The 27,062-nt window shown below is 42.9% G+C and overlaps 1 protein-coding gene across 1 annotated transcript in view; it reads right to left on the bottom strand.

The window, feature by feature from the left end:
• Window positions 1-27,062, bottom strand: part of ATP6V0A4 (ATPase H+ transporting V0 subunit a4) — a 71,551-nt gene that overhangs the window by 40,554 nt on the left and 3,935 nt on the right. The window contains exons 2-10 of the mRNA XM_082693973.1: window positions 10,165-10,259; window positions 9,988-10,053; window positions 9,363-9,466; window positions 7,405-7,538; window positions 6,400-6,478; window positions 5,797-5,891; window positions 2,771-2,896; window positions 2,216-2,310; window positions 1,026-1,158 (exon numbers count right to left, since the gene is read on the bottom strand). Coding sequence (XP_082550099.1) covers window positions 1,026-1,158; window positions 2,216-2,310; window positions 2,771-2,896; window positions 5,797-5,891; window positions 6,400-6,478; window positions 7,405-7,521 — 645 coding nt within the window. The 5' untranslated portion in view covers window positions 7,522-7,538; window positions 9,363-9,466; window positions 9,988-10,053; window positions 10,165-10,259. The remainder of the gene's footprint in view (window positions 1-1,025; window positions 1,159-2,215; window positions 2,311-2,770; window positions 2,897-5,796; window positions 5,892-6,399; window positions 6,479-7,404; window positions 7,539-9,362; window positions 9,467-9,987; window positions 10,054-10,164; window positions 10,260-27,062) is intronic.

Raw genomic sequence — 27,062 nt, 5'->3', positions numbered from 1 at the left:
AGTGGATGTTTAACAAAGGTAAAGCCATGTCTAATTTTTGATTCATTGTGTGTCCATAGGAACTCTGATTAAAATGCGATTTTCAAGTCCAAGTTTGATAATCCACAAGAAAGAATATATATTTTCCAACCATATATGAAATTGTTCAAGCAAAGAAACGTGCTATTTTATACTTACTTAGTTTGGGGTAGAGGGCGGTAAAGGCAAAATAATGAAATCCATTGTTGGAAAAGTTACAACCAATCCAGTGTGCCCACCACACGTCACTCAGGGCACTGGGATGAGGTATGGTCCCACTGAAAAGCCAGCTATCAGCTATCATGACCAAGAGTCATGAAAATGCCCACACCCTTTAGGCCAGTAAACCGATTTCCCTGAATGTATATCAAGGAAGTAATTCAAAAGAAAATAAAAATGACATGCATGGAGATGCTCATCATAGTGTCTAGATTCTGGAGAAAACTTGGAAACAAAGTCCATAAGTAGATAGACAAGGTCACATGAACTCACTGGAGATCTTAGGCATCAATTGCAAAGAAGAAAAAAATGAATCGTTACATTGACAGCTGCTCATGGGAACCCCGGGAACACTATTTAGGATTGGGGGTGGGGGCCGCAGCTTTACATTATTTCCAAAGGTGCATTCTAACAAGATGCCCAGGTTGCTTCTGCTCAGGTGCACACTGAAACTTGGGGCGCACCGACCAAGCCCAGTTCTTAGCTCTTGGTGAGGAAGACCCAGCGGCCGCCTCATGGGGCAGGAGCGCTGCTAAGTTTCCAGGTACAGCTGCGTCTTGGAAGCATGAACAGTTGTGGGGTGTTCACAACAATGTGGGGTATTCACAATAATCAATCCTTGAATTGACCTTTGATACTTTTTTTTTTTTTTTACAAAAATTGGGGGAAGAGAAAAGCTAGGAAAAGCTTCACAGAAGTTGAAGACCCTGCTTCAGAGAACCACTCCCCCCCGCCGCCAAGATGAGGGCCCCAGGACACTGAGGACACAGTTCCCCGCAGCCCGCAACACCCACCGTGACGGGGTCCTCCAGAGTCGTGTCCATCTCACTGAACTTCAGGTAGATGTTCCCTCGGCACACTCGCCACAGCAGCCTCTCAAAGGAAGCCATCCGCTCCCTGTTGATCACCCCAGCCGTGAACCTGGGCAGTCAGACAGGGAGGCATTGCTGAGGTCCAGGGAGCGGGGTGCAGGGAGACGGCCCCGTAGGACCTGAGGATGCACCAGCATGACATGGAGACCCACTACCCTCTGAGCACGAGGAGGACTCCCTAGCTGGCCGGGGTTCCAAGACCACTCGGCAACCCAGCCCCTACTCGCCCCAAGTCCCTTTTGGCCTCCTGTTTCCTCTTATGTGCTAAGACTTCCTTAATCACCCCGATACTACAAAGTCACTTACTTGCAATTAGAAATAGGATAGCCCATCCGTTAGGGCACCCTAGCTAAAGAAAGGAACTGTTCCAACTACTCAACAATGGGCTCTGTGCATTTTTACAAATAATGTACTAGAAGTGAAACAGACATACTGATTTCCATTTATCTCTACTTTTAAAAGCATCCTGGTGTCTAATTTCCAGTTGAAACTTTTCATAGTAACTTTAAAATGGTTACTTTCTTGGTCTTTTACTTCAAACTACGCTGATCCTATCTAACCTCCTGATCAAATGTTTTCAATGCATAACCATCCATTGTACTTGGACACTGAATGAAATCCCACCATTTTGAATCACCACACATTTTAATACCGTATTACTCCTTCTTATGGACAACGTGATCATATAACTACCTCATTGCCAATTGCACTTCAAACAGCAAATTTCAAATCTGTTTTATTGCCAACACAGTATTTCCAAGAGAAGGAAGCAGGGACCCATTGAGAAAACCCATCTAAATAATTCTCCCCACAACCTCCTCATGTAGGAACAACACAAACTTTGTAGTCTTCAGGCTCCCAGAATGTTAGTTTCACCTTTAACAAGAAGGTAACACTACCTTCCACTCCACCAGCCTGAAAAGGTTACTCTTGGGTTTATTACTGTGGGGAAGTCTATATTTATGTGAAATAGCCCTCTTTCCAGTGGCATGTTCATTCATTCATTCACTTGCTCAAACCCTCAGGGAAATCTATCACACTCCAGGCACTCAGTCGGGGACCAGAAACCCATCCACATGTAACTTTCAGAGCAGAGTTCCACTAACCCCAGCTTTCCTGACACGTAGGCAGGCGTCACTCTTAACTCCAGGAGACCCGAAGTGTCTTCCGTAAAGAAATCATCAGCGAGGTTGGTTTCCGTCTGAAAGTCAAAGGAAACCTGCTTTCTCTTAAATGTATTTAAGCAATCTTCAAAGTTCCCTACATCGCAAAGGTTTATCTATTTTTAACAAAACTTTAATTTTCCACAGATGGTTAACAGAATTCAAGAAGTCGAGGTGTCTTTGCCAGATCAAGAACTTCCCCAGTCTTTCACTACCGAAATCCCAAATCAGCCCAAACTCACTGTTGTGCTTTGTTCTCACTTCCACATTTATTGGCGCGTTTAGGGCACATATTTCCTAACAAGCATCATAATATTTTTGTGTTTAGTTCAAATTGGCACCACGTTTCACCCAGAATGCCCACCCCCCATCACTAACGACCTCAATATGGCAGAGAAACAAGTGTGATTAGCATATTCCAAACCAGCCAGTTTTCCAAATGGAAACTTGAGGCTCTGGGGGGAAGGTCCCTTTAATAAATAGTCTCCAGATAATAACCTCAAAGAAGTCTTGGGTTTTCTTCAGGAGATGTTTGAGTTCAGTCAGTTCTAGGAAGCTTTTCTTCAAAGCCTGCTGGTTCTGGTTGGCTTCCTGTAATTCTCCTTCTAGTTTTTCTAGAAGAGTCTATGCAGAATGGAAAAAGAAGGGAAAGCAGGCAGACGGTACTGAGATATTTACTGTACATTAACCAGTACAAATGACTAAAAATTAAAGAAGAATTCAATGTATCATAATGTAGCTAGAAGTCCAGTGGCATGTTTAGTCCAACTAGAAATAATTGTAGAGCTATAAACTAGATACATTTTTATCAAATAGGGAGGATTAGAAAACACTCTGGGGGAATGAGAATTAGCTTCCTGAAGAAGCCAAGGCATTTCAGCAAAATTGAATGTCTCTCCCCCATTTAAAACACTAAAAAAGGGAAGCTGGAGTGAATTTACATGTTGAGAATTCCTTCTGCCTCAAATACACTGTAATGATGAAAGATAAAAAGAGGAATCTCAAAAAAAAAAAAAAAAGAGGAATCTCTAGTTCTAGGTTGGAGTCTGGAGAACCAGGTACAAGCAAGTACAAAAAGCTGTAGAGAGAAATGTGACCATAACAGGCAAGAAGAAAAAAACAATCTTCCTTCCAAATGAGCAGCAAATGAGCATAAAAAACAAATCTCAAGAAGAAATCTAATGATAAGAAAATTTTTAAAAAATAAACAATCAGAACACAAATTTATATTGGGTGAAATTATTTTTATGGATTAGTCTAAAAAAGAATTTAAGGCTTTTCTTAGAAAGCTCAAAGAGATAAGAGAAGGCATCACTTAAACACACACACATTCACACACACCAAGAAATTATTAAACCAACATGTCCTAAAATGAAAGAAAAGTTAAATATAAAAGGGGAATCATTAAGAAATCTTAGAAAGGTAAGATATAGATATTGAAATTCAAAACCTAATAAGTAAAGATCAAGTCTCTATTGGACACAATTCATGAATGCACTAAGGTTTGGTATATAATTTAAAAATATGAACGCTCATTTCTCATTTATCCAAATGCCCATCAACAGTAAATGAATAAAGTTCCATAAAATATGGTACATGCAATAAAAGAAACACTGCCCAGCAGTAAAAACAAATTAATTTCAGACACATGAAACAACACGGTGTCTTAAAAAATAAAATGATGTTAAAAAAAAAAAACAGCAAGTTGCAAAAGAAGAAACATTATGATTTCATTTATATAAAACTAAGATGTGCAAAGCTAAATCATATGCTACTTAGAAGACTAAATATGTGATAAAACTATGAAGAAACAAGGAAAAGAAAAAATACAAAATTCAGAACAAGATAATCTCAAGGTTGGAGGAGGGGGAGGGGAAAGAAGGGGGAGGGGAAGGAGGGGGAGGGGAAGGAGGGGGAGGGGAAGGAGGGGTGCACAGAAGGCTTCAAGAGCATCACCGTGGTCAACTTTTACGTCATATAGGGTGATGGCACTAGATGTTTGCTACATCATTATTCCTTATACCTTATCCATATATTTTTTTTTAATTCCACTCTGTCAACTCAATATTTAACAAAGACAATTGCCAGTAAATCAGCAACCACACGATGTGAAAATGGATTAAGGTCACCTAGTCAAAGACAGATATTAGTGGCGCCGAGTTGGGGGGGAAAATGAAATCTCCATTTCTTAACCACTTGTTCTATCCATTTAATGATTCTATTAAAAATAATGCTGCCTTTAAAAACATTTTGGAGAATCATGCATTATTTAAGAAACAGTTTATAATACAATAGAAAATGCAAAAAGGAGAAAATTATAATGTAGATTATGGACATATAATAATTACATAAATATATAGCTGATAAGGACAAAACCTGAAAACAGAAAAGGCAGTTTTTGCTGAGATGATGGATTTGTGGGTAGACTTTTTTCTTTTTGAATTAATACTTCATCTAGGATTGTTATGAAAGCCTCTTTAGAAATTCTGCAAGGCAAGGGCCCAAAGCTAACTGTGTACTCCAGCCAGAAGGACACTCCTCCCTCGGAATGCCGGGGGAATACCCCACTAACTGCTACCGCAGTCCAATCAGTCTGTCCCCTTGATCCATGGTTAGACAGATATTGGTACTCATAAGCTCGTGTTGTTCTAATTTCATCTTTACAGTAAATAATATCCAGGGGTGCCTACACGACTCAGTCAGTTAACTCTTGGTTTCAGCTCTGGTCATAATCTCAAGGTCGTGGGATCTAGCTCTGCCTCGGACCCCACACTCTACACAGAGTCTGCTTAAGCATCTCCCTCTTCCTCTGCCCCCAACACCCATTCTCTCTCCCCCTCCAAAACAAACAAATAAATCTTCAAAAGCAACAACAATAAATAATACCCAAGAGGAAAATACTGAGTAGGGACTGTTGGCACATATCCAATTATACCTTATCTAACTGGTTATGAATATGAATGTACGAGAGGGTAGAGTTTCAAAGCCAACCAGTCGGCCAATACCAAATGCACTGATTTTTTTTTCTTTTCTTTTCCTTCTTTCTCTTTCTCACTCTCTCTTTCTTTTTTTTCCCCCAGTGGAGTTGCAAGTCTCTTATCTCTGTTAGAGTATCTTTATTTATACCACTAACAGCTTCAAAAATGTCAAGAATCTGAAGTTATCTTAAAAGGAAAAAACAAACCCAGGCAGAGATAAGGCTTGGCAGTGAAGCTTCCCCACCTACCTTCCTGCCTCCTTCAGTGGGCCCTTCCTCTTCTGAGGATAAAATATCCAATTTTTAAAATCAAGCTCTGCAGGGCTTCCAGGATCTGGCTCTGCCTACTTTTTGACATCCTCTCCCACTGCCCAGCCCTCCCTCCTTCCTCCACTACCAGCTCTAGAAGCTTCTAGATGGCACGGCCATGTTTTCTTTCTCTCTAAGGAACCTTGTACATGGCAGTCAGTCAGGGTTTTAGAAAAGGAAGTAGAGAGGAAAAGAAAGAGGGAAGGCTGCCGGCTAGAATGTTCTTGGCGCAACCTACCTCCAGCGTAATCATTTCCCGAGGAAGAGGGGTCGGTGGAGGCCTCTCAGGCAATTGAGGCACAATCTCATTTTGCATCTCATCTTCCAGAAAACCTGTGGGATGAAACCCCCACCAGAAGGCCCAAGGTGATTGTGGTTTCTTTTCTTTTTTTTTTTTTAAGATTTTATTTATTTATTTGACAGACAGAGATCACAAGTAGGCAGAGAGGCAGGCAGAGAGAGAGAGAGAGAGAGAGAAATAGGGAAGCAGGCTTCCTGCGGAGCAGAGAGCCCGATGCGGGGCTCGATCCCAGGACCCTGAGATCATGACCTGAGCCGAAGGCAGCAGCCCAAACCACTGAGCCACCCAGGCGCCCCGGTGATTGTGTTTTCTAACCTGAGAAATGGATCCAAGCAGACAACCGACTTTTAGCCGGCTCAGCTGCCCCAATTGTTCCCGGGACCTGCCACAGCATCTGGGTCCCAACTCTCCCTGCCTTACGCTGTCCCAAGAACACTTTGCCCCTATTCACATAGGGACATGTGGGTTATAATCCATTTCTGCAAACCCTTTACCTCCCCACCAGTTCCCATTTAGACAGTAAACAGAAAATTGGCTTACGGAGGATTCTCTCCAGGGACTCACACCTCCTCACTTCATTCACAAATTTCCTTTGGAAGCTGTTCACATTCACATTCAACTAGAGTGGGGAGAAACCATAAGACCGTCGGTATCAACAGCCATCAACGTGTTCCCTTTGGTTTATTTTGTTGTTGTGTTTTTTATTCTGTTCTGTTTTTTGTTTTTTTAATGCTGGAAAATGTTGCTGGAATCACTTTAGGAAATATTTCCATGCACAAGACGTGAGTTACGGGCAAAAACCTTGATAGTTTCACATCTCCAAATGTAATTTGGGGTTATTCTTAAATGTTCTTAAATTCTTAAATGTTACTCTTAATCCCCCAAATGCCTCAGCTCTAGCCTTCTTACACTTCTAAGAGACAGTCCTCCCACTGACACGGTTTCCTTACTTTAAGCGGCATTTATATCCCAATGAGCCTTGAAAGCCTCAGTGGAATCATGAATGCGAGAGGCTCTTGAAATTGCATAGCTGCTTCCAAAATTACCACAATCATCAACAAAACCGCTTCCTGCCCAGTAAATGTCACTAAGGAGCTACCCCTCATCGGGTCCTATGCTAGGAACTCAGGATGCAAAGACCAAGTCATAACCCTTCCCTGCAGGGGCTTAGTTTTGACCGTGATCTTGGTGAGGAAGTAAAGGGGCAAAGAGTCCAATTTTCTAAATCAGATTCAAAAAAGCTTGGTAAGGAAACCACCATCGGAGAGATCAAATCTTCGAAGACACCCCTTAGGAAAGAACGTATAATGCCGTCTAACAAGTACTGACTGTAGTAGGGCTTCAAAACATTCCTAGAGAGGAGATACATATGGAGGAAAGGAGAACAGGCATGCAAATCACTTGCTCAATGGTATCCCACATCTTAGCCAGAACAACTAGAACCAAATGGTATTCCATCTACCCCGGCTCACGGCTCTGCTCCCTGCACTTGGTTCACTACGAAAAAGTGGTGTGAAAGTGACATTCCAAGAACGCAGCACCTACATCTTTGAACTGAACCAATCCGAGCTCCCCAAGCTCAGCCACACAGCAATAGGCAGCCTCCACCTGGAGAAACAGCTGGGACAAACACATCTCCTCACTGCGAAACACGGACGCCATCTTGACACAGCCTTGGTCTGCGGGAGAAAAAGATGTTGGAGAGAATAAGGGAGTAGAAACCTTAGATCGAAACTGGCTTTTGTTGCATTATATTCATATCCAATGTGAAAAAAAAAATCCAACAGGAAGGGCTCCTAATTTTTAAAAATATAAACAAAAACAAGATAGCACTTTTCACTACCTACTGGATTGGCGAAGGATTAAAAAATACGATTATAAACTCCTGTTGTAGATGGTACGAGAGAGCAGGCATTTTCATACACTTAGTACTTGAAGTGTAAGTTTGTGCAGCTTTTTCGGAGGGCAATATGTCAGTGTCTATCACATTTTATATTACTCATACCCATGACCCCGGATTTCCGTTGCTCCTCATCCAGACCAACTTGGAGATATATGGGAAAATGGATGCACAAGGATGTTTCTGATAACATCGTATATAATAATTGTAATAAATGAATCTAACATAGATATCCATCACCAGGAAAATGATTAAGCTGACCTCCAGAACCCAGTGCAGTCAGCCAGAATGAAGTAAATCTGTATGTCCTCTATAGGGAAAAAGAGGACATCCAAGGTCTTCTCATCCAAGACCCTCTGGACTGTGCTGCCACTGCCAAGACAAATTGTTTGCCCCGAAGACCGACCTTCCGGAAGAACCAGCACACCTCCAGAATGGGCCCCCTTTGCTCATTTCATTTTATAATGTATACAGTAGCTACTGTTTGCCAGACACTGGGTTTATCCCTTCCCTGCTTTAAGTTTTTTATTATGTCTATTTCTCATAAAATAACGCTAAAACCCTCATTTTGTCCAACAAAAAGGCTGCATATCTGGCTTCTGCCTACCCCTCCAGCTTCATTTCTCTTGACATTGCTCTCCAGACACACGGAACTTCTCCCAGAGCTCCCTCTTGCCTCAGGACTTTTGTCCACGCTTTCCCCTAGATCTGGAACCTCACTCTGCCCCCTACCCGTATCCCACACACCCAACATAATCCTGTCATGGGAGCCTCCGTGTCAGGACCCTCTTCCTCCATAAGCCCTTCCAGACCACCACCAACACTAGGTGAACCAAGCACCCTCAGAATAAAAATCCCAGAATATAAATCGCCAGCAATTACTTATTTAACATTTGTGTTGCCCACTAGCTAGTAAATTTCATGAGGTTAGAACGACGCCATGTTTTCCATTCTGTCACCAGCCTAGCTCAGCCACAAAGCTGATGCTCAGAAGCTAGCTCCCAATGTACTGATTAGAACCCAAACATCTGGCCTTCACCTCCATTTTTTGCCTTTTGACACCTAGATGAATTAAAACTTTTCATACTCCCCCCTTCTGGTAAAGAAGGCCATGTTTCCATAGAAGAGAGACAGACATACATTAGCACCAAGCTGACCAAGAACCCAGGGTGAAAAGCCTTCTTACCCCAGCTTTGTCCCAGCAGGTCCTAGGCAGGCATCTGCAGTAGGGCTGCCGCTCTCAGTGCTTCCTCAGACCAACCACCTCAAGAGTGCCCCCCCACACACCCCGGCCGCCCTGGACCAGAGGTGTTTGGTCAGGGCTTGTGAGTGGCAGGCCGGGACCAGCCTGGCTTGGGGGATCCTCAGGTAGCTTCCCTGCGCCACCAGCCCCTCCCAGGACTCCTCCTCCCCAGGTGCTCCGGAGCCCAGAGCGAGCTCTGTTGTATCAACTATCAACACCTGCCCGTGGGCGAGGACAAACCTGCCTCACCGGCCAGCCCTGCTCAAACCCCCTCCCTCCCCCAGCCACCTGTGCCCAGGGCCATGACCTCGGGGCCCCACCGGGAAGCGGTGACTTTCTTCTCTAAGGAAAATAACTCACCCGGCAGCCAGCAGAAGTTTTGGGAAAGGTTTCTAGAGGCCTTCGAAGGGCCCTAGAGACGACCTTCCAGCGTGTCTATGAAGCACACCAACCACTCCTTGTCACTGGAAAAAATGAAGTCGTTCTGGAAACGAAAAGAATATCGCGCCCCCCATCCTCACCGTGTCTTCGAAAACACTTTACTTTTTAAAAGAGAATCCACCGATGACAAGTCCGTAGCGAAAAGTCACACTTCGGGCCTGACCCAGGTAAACAGAGTCAGGGCCACACGTAGGAGTCACCCTTCACTCCTATTCCTGTCTTCCCTGTTTAGCGGGGTGGGCGGGGGGCTAAGGAGCGAGAGGGGTGAAGCGGGTACAGCCACGTCTCCTGGTTCGGGGTAAGTTCCTCTGCAGAGGTCACTTCGTGCCCATTAATGAGCTCGGCACGGGGACAAATCCCCACACGCACCCACCCGGGGTGCCTGGAAGAGGTACCCTAGAATGAAAGGGGGGCTATTTTTTGTTTGTTTGTCTTTGACTTTTTACTGGGAAAAAACTGAAGCCCCTGCGAGAGTATAGAGAACTCGAGAAGGAAGCCCCACGGACAGCATCGCCTGTTGAATTCTGTAATCCAGTGCACTCACCCAGGCCAAGTTCTGAAGGCTGAACTCAGGAGCGACAAGGCAGAGCTGAAGGGTTAGCACGGAAGACTACAAGGAGAATGACCAATGCTCGTTCTGCCTCTCTCATCAGGGGAAGTTGAGGCAAGGGGGAGCCTCCTACCCCCCACAACCGATGCCCCTGCCCCTTCCCCTACCCACCTCTCATTCTGCTCTTCTGCCCAGCTGGGGGTCGCTGTGTCTCCCCCTCTGTGGATGGGGCAGCTGTCCTCAAACGTCCCAGGGCCCAGGAATCACTGAAGGACACAGAGAGAAAAAGCACATCTTGAGGGTTAAGAGCAGAGTTTAGAACCAAACTGCCTGCACCCGGATCCCAGCTCTCATTAACCCTGTGCGACCCCGGGGAAGCAATTTAATCCCAGGTTCCCAGTGCCCTTCTCTGCAAAGTATAACAGAATATTAGTTATTGTGAATGTAGAAGTATAGGAAGGAGACTGTATTTCAAGGCTTGCTTTTTTTTCCTCCTACAAGCCCTAAGTGGAGGGTACAGATGTGCAGCACATTCATAGGACTCCTCCCAGACAATAAATTAATACAATCTGTCAAAAAGGCAATTTGCATATCCTCAGACCCAGTGATCCCACTTTAGGAACTTCATCCTATGAGAAAAAGTTTAAGGTGGTATAATGTCTGTTGCAGCATCCTGTGTCCTAAGTCTGTAACCATAAATGACCTGAATTCTTTCATCCATCCAATAAATATTTACTGAGAGTGTACTATGTGACGCTCTGTTCTGGGCTCTGAGGATAGGGCAGTAAGAGACAAGGTCCCTTCCCTCATGAAGCTCGTGTCCAGAAGGAAAGAGACAAACAGTAAACAAGTAATAAATTAGCAAGATATTGCAGATTATGAAAAGAGCCAATTATAGAAGGCTAGGCTTCAGAGAAAGGAGGAGAGGCTACTTTAGATTAGCAAACTCAGCCCTGGAGCTGAGGTTTAGAGGATTAAAATGAGCCCGGCTTGCACAAAAGGAGTTGGGGGAAGGGAGCCAGGCAGCAAGGAACAGCCAGCCTTGCAGGAGCTCATCCCCATAGCTAAGGTATCTCTTGAGTGGTCCCCCGTCCCGCTGGGCATTGTCCCTATGCCTGCAGAGCACATTTCATTACTTTACATGTGTGTCAATCACGACATCTTTTCAATAACCCTATGAGGTTGGCAGTGTTCTTAGTATCAAGTCACATACGAGGAAACAGAGGCACAAAAAGGCTAAGTAAGTGGCAGGAGGTCACACAGCCGCTCAGGACAGGTCCTCTAATGGCACAGTCCCTGTTTGCACCTGTGCAAGGTGTTGTCTCACAACATGTTCAAGCAACGGAAAGGAAGCCAGTGTGGCTGGGGCAAGTGTGTCAGAGCAGAGCAGGAACCAAGCCAGGGACTGTTCTGAGGGGCCGATAAGAAATTTGGATTTTATTCTAATCACACTGGGAAGCACTTAGAAATTTTGAAGCAGGGGAATGACATTCCTTACTTGATTCGCTTTTTTAAAAAAATCTCTGACTTCTGCTTCTGGAAAGATGGAGTCGAAATACTTTTTCTTCCCGATAAGTAAAACAGAAAATTCTGAACATTATATACATAATAAATATTAGAAGGCTCTGATAGGTAGAGAGAAGACCTTTTAGGAAACTCAGGGTCTGAGAAATGACAGAGGTGAATTCTCTAGGGTTTCTTTTGCCTATTACATTCTAGGCTTACAGCAAGATATGCAGATAGAAAAAAAAATCCCAAATAAAGCCTGTTCTCTCTAGCCAAGGGATCAGGAAAGGGACAGCCTAGCAAGAAAGAAGACTTCCAGATAATAATCACTCTAATTCATACGAACACCACAGAAAAAACTGTGGTCTCATGCCCACTCATGCCGGCAAAGCCCAAGTAGAAAGCCCAGACTTCTACCCTCACCCAGATGAACCAACGTGACACCCCTAGTATTATGTCAGAGAAGGCCAAGTGCAGAGTCTGAACTCCCAGTCCCACCCTGTGATAATAAGGCACCCCTTGTTAGCCTCGTTGGGTGGTATCAGAAGACATCTAATGAGGGCGCCTGGGTGGCTCAGTGGGTTAGGCCGCTGCCTTCAGCTCAGGTCATGATCTCAGGGTCCTGGGATCGAGTCCCGCATTGGGGTCTCTGCTCAGCAGGGAGCCTGCTTCCTCCTCTCTCTCTCTCTGCCTGCCTCTCTGCCTACTTGTGATCTCTCTCTGTCAAATAAATAAATAAAATCTTTAAAAAAAAAAAAAAAGAAGAGATCTAATGAGAACTTCCCCGACTGTCCATCTGTAATGGGACCACCCCCTCACTGGGGCATGGAGGTCTTGTGAAGAGGAATAACCAGGCACTCCTCTCCTCCCAGAGAGGGTCATATCAACAGAGGCCTATTGAATAGAATAAAGAAGGAGAAACTACTCAAGCTGATTTCTAGACTTACTGCACAGCTGCAACAGTCAAAACTGTGGTTCCGATGGAAACATAGACACACAGTTGAATGCAAGAAAATAGAGAACCCAGAAATAAACCCACAACACAAGTCAGGTCAACTGATGTTTGACCAAAGTGGATGCGTTTCAGTAGAGGAAGGACCACCTTCTCAGCAAATGGTGCTAGACCAACTGGACATCCATGGGTTAAAAACAGAACCAAGACCTAAACCTCATACCCTCTACAAAAATTAACTCAAAACGAATCATAAATTTAAAACGTGAAACTAGGGGCACTTGGATGGCTCCGTCAGTGAAGCATCCCACTGCTGATTTTGGCTCAGCTCATGATCTCAGGGTTGGGAGATCGAGCCCCATGACAGGCTTCTTGCTCAGTGGAGAGTCTAGTCTGCTTGAGATTCTCTCTCACCCTCTGCCTCTCCCCTCCTCCACGTGTGTGAAAGCCCATGCTCTCTCACTCAAGGAAGGAAGGAAGGAAGGAAGGAAGGGAGGGAGGAAGGAAAGAAAAGAAAATGTAAAACTATAAAACTGAGAAGAAACATAGTAGAGCATTTTCAGAACCAAGGGCTTAGTGAAAAATTCTTAGATAAGACATATAAAATGCAATCCATAAAACAAACCAAAAAATGATACAAAAGTTTTCTATGCAAAAGATCCTGTAAAAAGGAGCCTGGGTGGTGTCGTTGGTTAAGCATAGATAGACTCTAGGCTTTGGCTTGGGTCGTGATCTCAGGGTCATGGGATTGAGCCCCAGGAAAGGTTCTGCAGTCACCATGGGGTCTGCTTAAGACTCCCCCTCCCTCTGTCCCTCCCCCTGCCCTCTCCCTACTCACATGCTTTCTCTTAAATAAATAAATCTTTTTTTTTTTTTTCTTAAAGGACAAAAAGACAAGCTAAAAGACTGGGAGAAAATATATGTAAGCCACATATCTGATAAAGGACTCAACTAGATAAAGAAAACTGAAGTTTTCAAACTTCAACAGTAAAAAATCCAACTGGAAAATGGACCAAAGCCATAAAGAGACATTTCACCTAAAAGGATGCACCGATGGTAACTAAGAGATGTTCAACATGACTAGCCATTAGGGAAATACAAATTAAAACCATGATGTGATATCAGTATATACCTATTAGGACAGCTCAAATAATAAATTGTGACAATTCCAAACACCGGCAAAAATGTGGAGAAACTGGATTGGTCACGCGTTGCCAGTGGAAATGTGAAATGCTCTACTCTGGAAAACAGTCCAGCAGTTTTCTAAAAGGCTAAATTGGCATTTTCCTTAGGACCCAGCTGTCACACTCATGTCATTTACCCCAGAGAAATGGAAACTTACATTCATCAAAACAAAAACCTATATATCAATCACGGCAGCTTTTTTGGTAATAGCCCAAAGCTAGAAACAACCAAAACTTCCTACTTAGGGCATATCCATATGTTAGAATATTACTCAGCATGAAAAGTGATAAATTATCAATAAACACAACTTGGATAGATCCCAAGGTGATTATGCTAAGTGACAAACGCCAATCTGAAAAAGTCACGCGGTGTATGATTCCGATCATATAACATTCTCTAAATGACAAAAATGATAGGGATGGAGAACAAACTAGCCGTTGTTCGGGATTAGGACCGCTGGGAGTGGTGGAGGGGGATGGTGTGTGTGCACAGGTCTCTGAAGGGATAATGAGAAAAATCTTCACAATGACAGGAGAGTTCTCTGTCTTGATTATGGGGCTGGCTATGTGAATTCATGCATGTGATAAAAATGACATAGACCCATATACAAGCCTTATATCATTGTCAGTTTCCCCGTGTAACCAATGGGGGAAGACTGTGTGAGGGGTATAGAAGATCTCCCTGTTCTCTTTGCAACTTTCTGTGAAATCTATAATTATTTCAAAATAATTTTTTTATTTTATTTTATTTTTTTTAAGATTTTGGTAAGAGCAAGGAAGACTTGTGCTTAGCTGTCATTACACCATGGAGAGAGGACAGAGATCAATCTCTGGAGATGTGTGTTCTAAATCAAATTAGCCCAAGAGATTTGAGCAGCCCTGGGGTGGGGGTGGGGACAGCTCCCCATCAAGAGACTCAGTTTCTTTACTGCCAAATGAAGATATTGAGCCAGACTGGTGGTTTTCAGACTGGTGCACAGAACCCTGGAGCTTTTACAGAACCCTGTTCAGGGACCACTTTGCAGAAGAAGGGAAGGATAAGGGGGTTAAATGTGTGTGGTAAAATACAGGGTAGCGGGGCACCTGGGTGGCTCAGTGGGTTAAGCCTCTGCCTTCAGCTCAGGTCATGATCTCAGGATCCTGGGACTGAGCCCCGCATCAGGCTCTCTGCTCAGTGGGGAGCCTGCTTCCCCCTCTCTCTCTGCCTGCCTCTCTGCCTACTTGTGATCTCTGTCTGTCAAATAAATAAATAAAATCTTTAAAAAAAAAATACAGGGTAGCTATTAAAACAGCATGAAAAGCATTCTACTGACAAGGAAATGCGTTTTTGGAACACTGTTGATAAAATATTTTATGAAACAGTGTATATATAGTATCATTGAATATTTTTCAACATGAATAATCCACATAGAAAGATGTGGAAGGAAATACACTGAAATCATAACAATGGGTTGGGTTTGGATCTAGATTTATGTACTTAGTCCTTTTGTTTATTCTCTGATATTTCTGTAACAAACACATAATGCTTTTGATACAGATCTTAAACCTTGGGGACAGATGGCTTGCAGATTTCAGAATGTTCTCTATTTAGAAAGTTAAGCCAGATACAGATGATATATTATATCCCTGTGGGTCTTGGGGGCAGCACCCTGTAGTCAAAGCATGTTAATCCTTCTGTACTTAAATATTTACATTCTTACTATGAAGAATCAATAGAAATCATACCTGCCTCATGTTAATCAGGTCAGATTGTGCTGCCAAGTCCATAAAAACTATTTTTGTTTTTAGAGCTTTATGGATTTCTGCATTGCAAATAATAGTTATTGTCCACAAAGAGAGAAACAATACAAAAAATTCTTTGGGGGAAAACTTGTCAGTCCTTAGTGATACAATGATACAAAATGAAATGGCAACTTGAGCGGGCTTCATATTCACAGCTGGGTAAGCTGTAAAATGGATATGGAAACTGATCAGAGAAGAGACAGAAGATAACAGTTGTGCAAAAGCAAAGATAGAAATAGGGCGCATTTCATTTCCATTGAGCATTACTGGTGCTTTGCCAAGCCAAAGGCTAAGCATCTACAGAAACTTCCAGAAGCGTGTCTTGATGTAACCACTTACTCATTCCGTGGTTATTTTGGAATATGTCAGGCTCTGTTTTAGGCACCACGGTTATTTGGGGAGTACCTACAATGTGTCGGGCTCTGTTTTAGGCTCTGCAGAACAGCTGGAAACACAACCAAGTCACTGCTTTCGTGGAGTTTGCATTTTAGTAGAGGAAGGAGAGACCATATCTAAAGCAGTGGACAAGTCAATAGATACTGTCTAAGGCAGAGAAATCAAGAATAGCAATGACAGCTTATTATCTAGAGATTTTGAAAGTAACCACAGGAAGAAAAAACTAGACAAAAGTAATCCTAAGGGAACAAAATTGCACATGGAGGGGAGCAAGAGACTTTATCGTTATTTTGATAAACTCTTTGCACCACTTGATTTTTTTTAAATTGGCATCCGTTGACTATTTTATTTCATTTTTTAAGGATTTTATTTATTTATTTGGCAGAGAGAGAGAGAGAGGCAGGGAGAGAGGGGGGGGGAAGCAGGCTCCCTGCTGAGCAGAGAGACTGATGCAGGGCTCGATCCCAGGTCCCTGGGATCATAATCCGAGCTGAAGGCAGAGGCTTAACCCACTGAGCCACTCAGGCGTCCCATTTTATTTATTTTTTTAAAGATTTTATTGATTCATTTGAAAGAGAGAGAGCAAGAGAAGGAACACAAGCAGGGGGAGGGAGAGAGGGAGAAGCAGGCTTCCTGATGATCAAGGAGCCCAATGAGGGGCTCTATCCTAGGACCCCGGGATCATGAACTGAGCCAAAGGCAGCTGCCTAACGACCGAGCCACCCAGGGGCTCCTCCATTGACTACTTTAAAGAAAATCAAACATTTAATTAAAACTAAATTTTCATTGACAATAAAAGAAAATCATCTCAAAAGTACTGAGTAACTATGATGTGCCAGACAAGGTACAACATGAACAAACCTGTTCCTGTTCTGGTGAAGTCTAGCAGGACAGTCAAACATAATAATCCTAATTTCGATGGCTAATACCCAGATGAGGTTTTCTCTGACCTGATGTAAGACAAAGCCCGAAGAGATAGATATAATTTAAATCCTCATTGTTGCGATTTACCTGGTTTACAGATTAGGAATCTGAGACAGGTGACAAGTTCAAGGATGCTCAGCTAGCAAGTGGTAAAACAGGGACTTGAACCCCGATAGCGCGGCTCCAAGAGCTGAGACACTCTGGGCTCAGTAATCAGATTATTAAATAACCACAGGGACAAATGTGTAATAACTGTGATGTGTACACAGAAGGAGAAAACACAGCTCTCTGGGCTGCACAACCAACTTCTTTGTTGGGGAAAGAAGTCCGGATAAATAGGGCAGAGAGAAGGAGTGCGGGGGAGTGGGATTGCACTGGCGCAGCAAGCCCAAGGAGGACAGCCACAAGCCTGGACCCTATTAAGGACTGTGGCTTTATCACAAGAGCGGCTGGTGCCCTTGATGGGTCCAGAGCCAGGGGTGGGGGTGGTAAATGCAGAGCAGGTGGGGAGGGAGGCAAGAGCCCCAGCAGGCAGAGCTGTGGTCCAGGCGAACCATAAGATAATATTTTATTTTTAATATCCTGGGGGACAAAACGGAAAGCACCCAGAAAGCACATCCCTGGCATATGAAGTCAAGAAAACACTGGTGTGAGTTGTCAGCGGAATGAGCTGCTCTTTTCATAAACACCATCTTTACTTGAAGGAACAGCTGACAAGTGATGCTTATTCAGACAGAGGCATTTGGCGGACGCGTTCTCAGAGCCAATCCAAACGATTCTGTCATTTCAAAGGAAAACAACCGACATTGTTTGTTGCCAATGATGAAATTCTAACTTTCAAACCACAATTAAAATTTTAGAAAACTTTTATGCGCCAACAGGAACTTGACAGCTTCTCAATGCAGAAAACTTTTCTGATGAGGATATTTCTGTGGGGGATATTTATAAATGTGATTTTTTTTTTTGAAGTGGTTGTATGATGAAATGTGACAGCATTTGCCAGATCTGCAAAACCCAGGGAACCAATATTTCCCAAATGCCCAATTCATGATGTTATACAGCCACATTTGGGCAAATGATCCATGGAAATTACACGATTAGCCAAGGGATTGTAATGAAAAGGTCAATGGTTTGGTTTCTGATTCCATATGGCACCCATGCTTTTAAAAATGACTACTTGTTAAGTTTCAGGAGAGTATCAATGAAAGATACACAAACTCCCTGAAAAGACTAGTAACATTTTTCCATTCTTTATTTATTTTTACTTTTTTAAAAGATCTTATTTATTTGTCAGAGAGAGAGAGAGAGAGAGCACAAGCAGAGGGAGCAGCAGACACGGGGAGAAGCAGGCTCCCTGCGGGGCAAGGAGCCCCATGCGGGACTCCATCCCACCACCCTGGGATCCTGACCTGAGACAGACACTTAACAAACTGAACCACCCAGGCATCCCCCTTTTTCCCTTTTTTCAAACTACATCTTTATGTGAGGCGAGATTTTCATCACATATCTCAACAAAAAACATATAGCAACGAGTCCGAAAGTAAAAATAGATATGCAAAAGGCATCCAGCTGTCTCCTATTAAGTCAACCATTAAGGAAACTTGCAAAATAAAGCAATCCCTGCTATTCTTTTCACTAAATTGTTTTGGAAAATACTGTATTTTCATAAAAATAGGTATTGATACTAACAAAGAACGGGTTATTTCCAAGTAAGGTCACGTTCTGAGGTCCTGAGGTTAGAACGTCACCCTATGGAAATAGGGAGTGGGTGAGAGGGACACAATTCAGTTCACAATGAGGGGGAGGCAATGAAGTCTGGCCCCAGAGTGGGAGAGCCCAGAGGTCTGAAGGCAGGACAGAGAAGATGGACCAGAAACAGAGACCGAGGAGGACAGTCAGAAGAGAAGTCAAGAGAAGCAAGTGTCTCGAGAAACATGGAGTGCTGACTATCTGTCCTCTGGAGGTTACTGGTGACCTTGATGGACCTCCTGCAGGGGCAGAATTTAAAGAAGCAACTAGGGAATTGGGAAGTCAGTGGCCGGTGACGAATGCCGGATACTCTCAAACTCTCTCCAGATCTCAGGCTGTGAAAGGGAAGGAGGGAGCGGGACAGGAACTGAGGAGACAACTGGCACCATGGGAAGACTTCACTTATTTTCTCAAGGAAGAGACAGTTGATAGTCCAAGATAATTCTGTTAGCTCCAGCTGCCCAGCACATCGGGAAACCGGCATCTTCTACCTTTCCTTATCCATTAAGTGCCTGTGAGACAATCACTTGGAATCATACAAAGATGGCTTTTACATTTCCCCGCAAGCCAGTAGTTTTCCTGTTGGTCATTGAGCCTCGTTTTTATGAGTTCTCAAAATTCTCAACCCAATACTTTAAAGGAAATTGACACCTTTGGCATCGGGCCTTGAGAAAAACAAACTTCTTAGAACAGACTCAGTTCCCTCTATTATCAAATGTTTTTGACGCTTAGGCTTTAGTGCCAATGGTCCCATTCTTTAGACAAGGCTGGAGTGCAGTGCCCTTTGGGGCCTCTTTATACTTGTCTATGCAGATCTCTGGCGAGGCACTTCTGTACCCCGAGGACTTTCTATAAAATGGCTCTCGAGGAGCCAAAGACGTGAACACTCCACTTACACCTTCCAAATGGACATTCTTTTGAACAAAGGGCCTCCTTTGTTCCCACGTCCCAATAGAGGGCATTACAAAGGTACTCTGCTCGACCACAGGTTCAGCGGTACAAGATCACCTTACAGGAGATCATCATAATTTAAAAAACCAAAAGGGATACATGGAGAGCAAGCTAACACACTCCCAAGGAATTTAATCCAAAAATAACAATCTAACTGCAAAAGTAACAACCTGTTTTTCCAAAAACAGTGTCTAATTTTTCTGAACTGAATTCCGGCCAGATCACCTTCATTCGTGTAATGGATTGTATCATCCACCCGCCTGGCACACTTCACCGTCTGCCACACACTGACCCCGCGCCATCCACAATCCTTCCTCAGATGCATTCATAGAGGGAAAGTGCTAGAGACAGAGGGAATGATTTGAGGTCGCTAAAAAGAGAGGGAATGACATTCAACGTATACACACGCGAGCAGAAAGATGCTATTTGTTGACAGTAATGTCCAAGAGCTCATGTCACTACAGCACACTGAGGTCAGTGTGATGTGTGCTCAAACCAGAATCTTCTCCGAGTACTTCCCTGTCCCCTCCTGGCCGTGGACCCTCTCCAGGGAGTGTCACGATGTACAATGGTGCCCTCCAACATCAGTCTGGCCCTCAGAGTTGTTCTACAACTCAACTCTACAACCCAAGATTATTCCCTAAAAAAGAAAGAGTCCCCTGACAGCCACATTCTCCTCCCCTGCTCCATTTCATCTTACCTCCCTCTCCTCAGCAGGCGGCCGCCTCACTCCTCAGGAGAAAACCCTCCATCATGGAACCCTCCAGCTTCCTTGTCCTCCACCTCCACGTATCTTGGCCTCGTCTCTCTGCGTCTCCTTTCTCCAGAGCGGAGCTACTTCACACTCCACTCCTTTCTGTCTTCACTTGCCAAGTCACAGACCGACTGGCAGTGAGATATAGGAAAACAAAATTTCCTCATGAAGAAAACAGAATGCCTCAAAGTTTGTCACCGATGCATTTTACCTTTCAGACCTCCCCATTTTGCACTCAGGAGCACCTCCCCACTTAGTTGCCTTTTCCATAATAATATTTACTCCAAACTCCCTTGGGGAGGCCCTTTTCCACATGATGGCCACCTCGACTTGCTTCTCCATTAACTATACTCTGTTGAACACAGAGTCACAGATTTGTACCTCTGGAGGAAAATGTAGAGATCATCGAGTCCAACCCCCTTGCTGTAGGGATGAGGAAATAACCCAGGGGGTGAAAGAATTTGCCTAAGGTCCGCAGGCGAATTAGTGGCTAGAAGCAGAATACGGGCTCTAGACTCTTAGAGTCTCTTCACAGCATCACTAATAGTTTCCTGTTTGTCTCTCACAGGACAAAACATCCCTTTGCATTAGGCAATACAGGTAGCAAAACCCCTAGTAGGGATAACCTAGCTTATCTGGAGGGTCCTGGGGACCCCAGATAAAAATTTTCTCACAAAGAATTGAGGGCAACATTTCCCTGGATTTTCCCCCATGTGTCTCTCTCCCAGAGAGCTCCCACCACCTCTCTTGGGTACCATCATCACCAAGGTTACGTGACCTCCCCCAAGGTCACACAGAAGAAGACAACACGAACATAGAATCTGGGACTCCTGACTCACAACTGGTTCTCCGGGCCATGGGTAGCCCAGACAAACGACAGAGAGTGAAGGAAAGTTCCAGAAGCAGCCAGAAGAACACAGCCAGAGGGAAGAAGGCCCCAAAGTGTCTGACTCAGCTCTCTGATCCTTTTTAGTTTCATGTGGACAAACTGGAAAAGAAAAATGGGCTGAGTGTTTATCACAAACATGCAGTTTATTTTCCAAAAACCTTAGCTTAAAATTACTCTTTGAGAACATACATCTCTGTTTACTAAACAAAAATGAAACTGACCACAAGCACTGTTGAGCCAACAGAAATATTTTGTACAAACGGTAAGGCTGGGAATGAAGAAGCCAGCAATTGCCAATTATAAAATTTTAGAGCTGGACAGGCCCTCCCCTCCCACTGTATTAACTTTACCTTAAAATGCCCTTACCTTTTTGGTGCTAGTAACTCACTAACATTTCCAACAGGTAGCGCTATCCCACAGTGGAACTGGCTGCCTTAAAAATTAGAAAGAAACAGGAGTGCCTGGGTGGGCAGTCGGTGGTGTCCGACTCTAGGTTTCAGCTCAGGTCACGATCTCAGGGTCATGAGATCAAGGCCCACATCGGGCTCAGCACAGAGCCTGCTTGAGATTCTCTCTCCCTCGCCCTCTGCCCCTCCTGCTCATGCTCTCGTGATCTCTCTCTCTCTCTCTCTCAAAAATAAATAAATAAATCTTTAAAAAAAACAATTAGTAAGAAACCTGCTACGTGAGTCATTGTAGCAGAAGTCCAGTAACAACCTCGAGAGGCAAGAGAGGTCAAATACAGCCTTACCAAGCTCTCTAACATACTACTTTCTTTGGAGGAGAACATTCTTACTAGTTAAGGATTGGGCCTGATGGCCTCAAGGTCCCTTTCCAACATTGAGATTCTACCTTTTTTTCTCTGTCCCATTTCTAGTCTTCTTTATGTCCTGAACACTCTGGAGTGTGACCTTCTGTTATATACCTTGGGCACTCCAAAAACAGAGGCTGTCTGTCAATAAGCAATTATCTACACCACATACAACTTGACATTTAATTAGGTTTTTTTTGTTGTTTTTTTGGTGGGGGGGGTGGTTGAGGGGAGCACCTGAGTGGCTCAGTCAGTTAAACATCTGACTCTTGATTTTGGCTCAGGCCATGATCTCAGGGTTGTGAGATCAAGCCCCACACTGGGCTCTGTGCTGGGCATACAGCCTGGTTAAGAATCTCTCTCTCTCTCTCTCTCTCTCTCTTTCTCTCTCTCTGTGTGTGCCCTTCTCCTTCTGCCCCTCCCTGCCTTTTTCTCTTTCTCTAAAACAAACAAATAAATAAATAGCACCTAAAAAAATTTTTTTTATGGAAAAGAAGATTCCTTGACATTGAAAATTTTCCCAGGCCACCTGATAAGTACTGTTAAATGTAGTCTATCTGCTCTATTGTAATTATATTGCTTTCTTGTGAAATACTCAAGATTCATTTATTTATTTTAGAGAGAGAGAGCACAAGCAGGAGAAGCTGAAGGAGAGGGAGAGAACCTGAATCAGACTCCACACTGAGCACGGAACCTGACAAAAGGCTTGATCTCCCCACCCTGAGATCACGACCTGACCCGGAACCAAAACTCAGATGCTTGACTGGCTGTGCCACCAAGGTGCCCCTGAAATATTCTTTTTAAAAAAATGTATTTTTTTTAATTGAAAACAAACAATCAGGGAGTGCCTGGGTGGCTCAGTCTGTTACGCATCTTCCTTCAGCTCAGGTCATGATCCCAGGGTCCTAGGATCAAACCTTGAGTCAGGCTCCCTGCTCAGTGGGGAGCCTGTTTCTCCTTCTGCCTCTGCCTGCTGCTCCCCTTGTTTTTGCTCTTTCTCTATCAAATAAATAAATAAAATCTTTTTTAAAAAGACGTTAAGATGTATTAATTTGATTTTATTGCCTGATTATAAGAGTAATACATATTCAAAAAAAGAGGAATATGCACTCATTGCAGAATATCTGAAAGACCTATAAAAGTGTAAAGAAGAAAATAAAATTTGTTGCAGTGTTAATTCTAGTTACGGCCACTGCCAACATCTTGATAGGATGCTTCCCAAGCTTCTTCTTTGCATATGCATGTGTATTACAAAACTAGAATTCTACTAAATATACAGTTTCACATCCTGTTTTTTCTGCTTTGTATTATACAGCAAGTGTTTTTCCAAATAATTAAATATCAGTGTAAAACAGTGTTTTAAAAGCTATCTTTTATCCCATTATACGCTGCTTCTAAGCTCTCATTTTCATAAATATTGTAATGTTGAGGTGGAGAATCTTGGATATGCATTTCTGTGCTCATCTCTAATTACCTTGGTGAAAAATTTTCCAAAGAGCTGCACATAGAAGGAAAGGTTACCAAAATAAATTAACCCTTACAAAGTCAACAACTTAGCTATAAATATCTCAGTATTGGAGACTAGACACATTGTGGCAGATTGTTGTTGGCCCCCGACTGAAGCTACCAAACCAAAAACAAAAACAAAACAAAACAAAAAAACAACCATGACTCATCCTAAGTCTCAACTTATTTCTACAAACAACTGTGTGTAATTGTAATTATGCACACAATAAAAATAACCAGGTATACAAGGAAACACAGTGATATGAATGAAAACCAACCAGGAGAAATAATGGACCATAAAAAGAGATCAATGGGGGTGAACAAATATCGATGCTATCAAGCATAATTTATGTTATGTTCACTCTGGTCATGAAGATGGAAAATGAGACCATACAACAAAAAGCTATTTAATAGTCTACAAAGTGGAAATTCCAGAACAATAACTAAAATAACTGAAATTAAGACTCCTATGGATAATTATAAAAGTTTATTAGACACAGATGATAAGAGATTTAATAAAAGATAGGGCAGAAGAAATATTCAGAATAAAGCCCATGAAAACCAAAGGATGGAGAATAAAGAAGAGGGTTAGAGTATTAGAGTCTACAGTGGAAAAGTCTAACCTATGTGTAATTGGAGGACCAGACAGAGAGAGAAGAATGGGACAACAGTAGTATTTGATGGCTGACAACATCTCAATACTGATGAAAGACATCATACTCCATATTCTATTGCCTACAAACCCCAAACAAAAGAGACAAAAAGAAACCCATACTTAAACACATTGTAATAAAACTTCTGAAAACCAAAGGCAAAAAATGTTTCAAACAACCAAACTAACGAGAGACAAATTACTTAGAAGGGAGCACAGTTAGCAGACAGTTCTCAAAAGAAACGGTGGAAGTCAAAAGAAATAGAATGATATCTTTTATTTTTTTAATTTATTTTATTTATTTATCTGACAGACAGAGAGATCACAAATAGGCAGAGAGGCAGGCAGAGAGAGAGAGGAAGGCAGGCTCCCTGCTGAGCAGAGAGCCCGATTCGGGGCTCAATCCCAAGACCCTGGGATCATGACCTGAGCTGAAGGCAGAGGCTCTAACCCACTGAGCCACCTGGTGCCCCTAGAATGACATCTTTAAAGCACTGATAGAAAAAAAGCTAAAATTTTGCTCTCAATGACAATAACTTTCAAGAATAAAGGAAGAAGAGAAACATATCCTAACAAACAACTACTGAGAGCATTAATCACTCCACCATGGGAATACCTGAAGATCCTCTTCAAGAAGAAGAAACATAGCTGGAAGACAAGACTTGCAGAAAGGAATCCAGAACAATCAAGTGGCAAATACATGGATAAATTTAAGTAAACATTACAATAGTAATGATGAGTTACCAGGATAAAAAATATATGTGTGTATACTTAAAATACATAATTGTAATGATACAAAAATTAGGAGTAGACAAGTAGTATTAAAGTTCTAAGCTCTTCATATTGTTTGGGAAGATGGTAAAAGTGTCAATATTAGACTTTGAAAAGACAAGAATGTCTGCAGTAATCTCTTAAAAAAAAAAAAAAAAAAAAAAACAGAATAAAAAATGCAATCCAAAAGTGGTGAGGAAAAAAAAAAGGGATGTCAAACAGATGGGAAAACCAGAGAGCACTCGGTCAGAAGGCGATTCAAACCTAAACCAATCGCTATCGATACATCCCACGTACACAGGTTAAATAGCCAAATTAAAGACAAAGATTCTGGGACGCCTGGGTGGCTCAGTTGGTTAAGCAGCTGTCTTCAGCTCGGGTCATGATCCCAGCGTCCTGGGATCGAGTCCCATATTGGGCTCCTTGCTCCGCAGGGAGCCTGCTTCTCTGTCTGACTCTGCCTTCCACTCTGTCTGCCTGTGCTCGCTCTTGCTTGCTCTCTCTGACAAATAAATAAAATCTTTAAAAAAAAAAAAAAAAGACAAAGATTCTAAGTCCAGGTTGTGTTGTTTTGTTTTGTTTTTTATTGCTTCCATAAGTTGGCTATTGTAAATAATCTAAGGCCAGCTTTTAAAAAATAAAAAATCCTACACTACATTTTTGTGAGGTATACATCCAAAATAGTCAGAATTCAGAAAAGTTGAAAGAAATGATAGGAAAAGGCTCAGCATGCAAAACAAAGTAAAAAAACGGCGGTTTAGCTGTAGTAACGTCAGAGTGAACTTGATGGCACAAAGTACCACTAGAGATAGCGAGGGATACTACAAAGTGATTTTTTTTTTTTAAGAAGGTTCAATTCACCAGGGTGTCAATTAGGCATGAGGCCTAATGACAGCCTCAACTACTTAATGCTAAAATAGGCAAAACTGCAAAGAAAAGAGAGAAATCCACAGTTATCTGTCTCAGTATTTGACAGGATAAGCAGACCAGATTTTTGAAAACAGGAAGGATACAAGAGATGTAAGCCACACAATTAACACTAATGGACTTACATGGAACACTGAACCCCACAACTGTGTGACACATTCTTTTCAAGCACGGCCAAATGTTTTCCCCAAATGGCCATATGATGTGTCTTAATGAATAACAAAACATAGAAATCCTCAAAGAATGTTCACAGATTGCAGTGCAATCTAAGAAGATGGGAGGGAATGAGATCCAGGGCCCACATGGAAGATGGCCTTTGCCAAGAAGAAATCTCCTCCATTTGTTAACCTCACTTCTGTCTGGTACCATCCCCCCACCCCCACCCCTCATGCAATAATTGAATGAATTATCCTGGGAACGATTCAGAAATGCTTCCAAATGGTGGGCCCAAGACCTTGTTCACTTTGTTGCTTCGGTCACCCCTATGGCGTGATCTCGGGATTGAACTTCATTTTTCTTTCTCACGCTCTCCAAATTATAGACCCATAACTGGTTAATTTCCCCCACAAACCAGGTCCTGCTCAGGGGAAGCTACATGTCTCAGTCCATGCGCAAACGTAGACTGTCATTATCTTCAGAAAACAGAGTGTGACAAAGCCCGCTGCTTGAAAGAGACATGGGCCCGTGTCTGGTCAGAAGTTAGGGCATAGCAGGCAAAACTGTGGTTAGGGCCATGCTTCTCTTCAGAATGGGTTCATTGGAAATGAAACCCCAAGTTCAAAGCCAGTGGTCTCTTCCCAGGGATGGAAGGGACAGGAAAGGGGCCTATCAGAATCACAAGGGAAGTTTCCTTCTCATAAAGTATCCCACCTATAGGCGAACACTCCAGCCCACAGAATGCTGGTTTTCAGTCTTTCACCACAGGAAACACTGTGCCCCGCTCCTTTTCTTTTTCAAATGCAACTTTATCAAGGAAAACATCAAACTGGAGGCAGTGAGGGCCACGAAACTCCCACCATCAACCATCTCGGCCAGTCCCATCCCAAATGCCACCATGGAGGCTGGCCACATTTTAGCCTGGACTTTTTTTGAAAGGTAACCAAACACTTAACTCAACCATTTAAAAAAAATAATCTTGAGGAAGTTCCCAGAAAATGTCTAGCTTTGAGCAGCACAACTTCCCGGTACGCTCTCCAAAGCAAACCTAATATAAAATGTATGAGAGAGTTGCTAGGTGAGGTAACCATCTGCACAGAGTTATTAAGTACAGACCTGTTTTTTTAAAAAGGCTCATAATGGTGATATTTGTAAGAAT

Source organism: Mustela nivalis, assembly GCF_964662115.1.
Source record: "Mustela nivalis genome assembly, chromosome: 12".
NCBI lineage: Eukaryota > Metazoa > Chordata > Mammalia > Carnivora > Mustelidae > Mustela > Mustela nivalis.
Note: the sequence above shows the minus strand (reverse complement) of the source record. Positions and strands in the feature narration are given on the sequence as shown.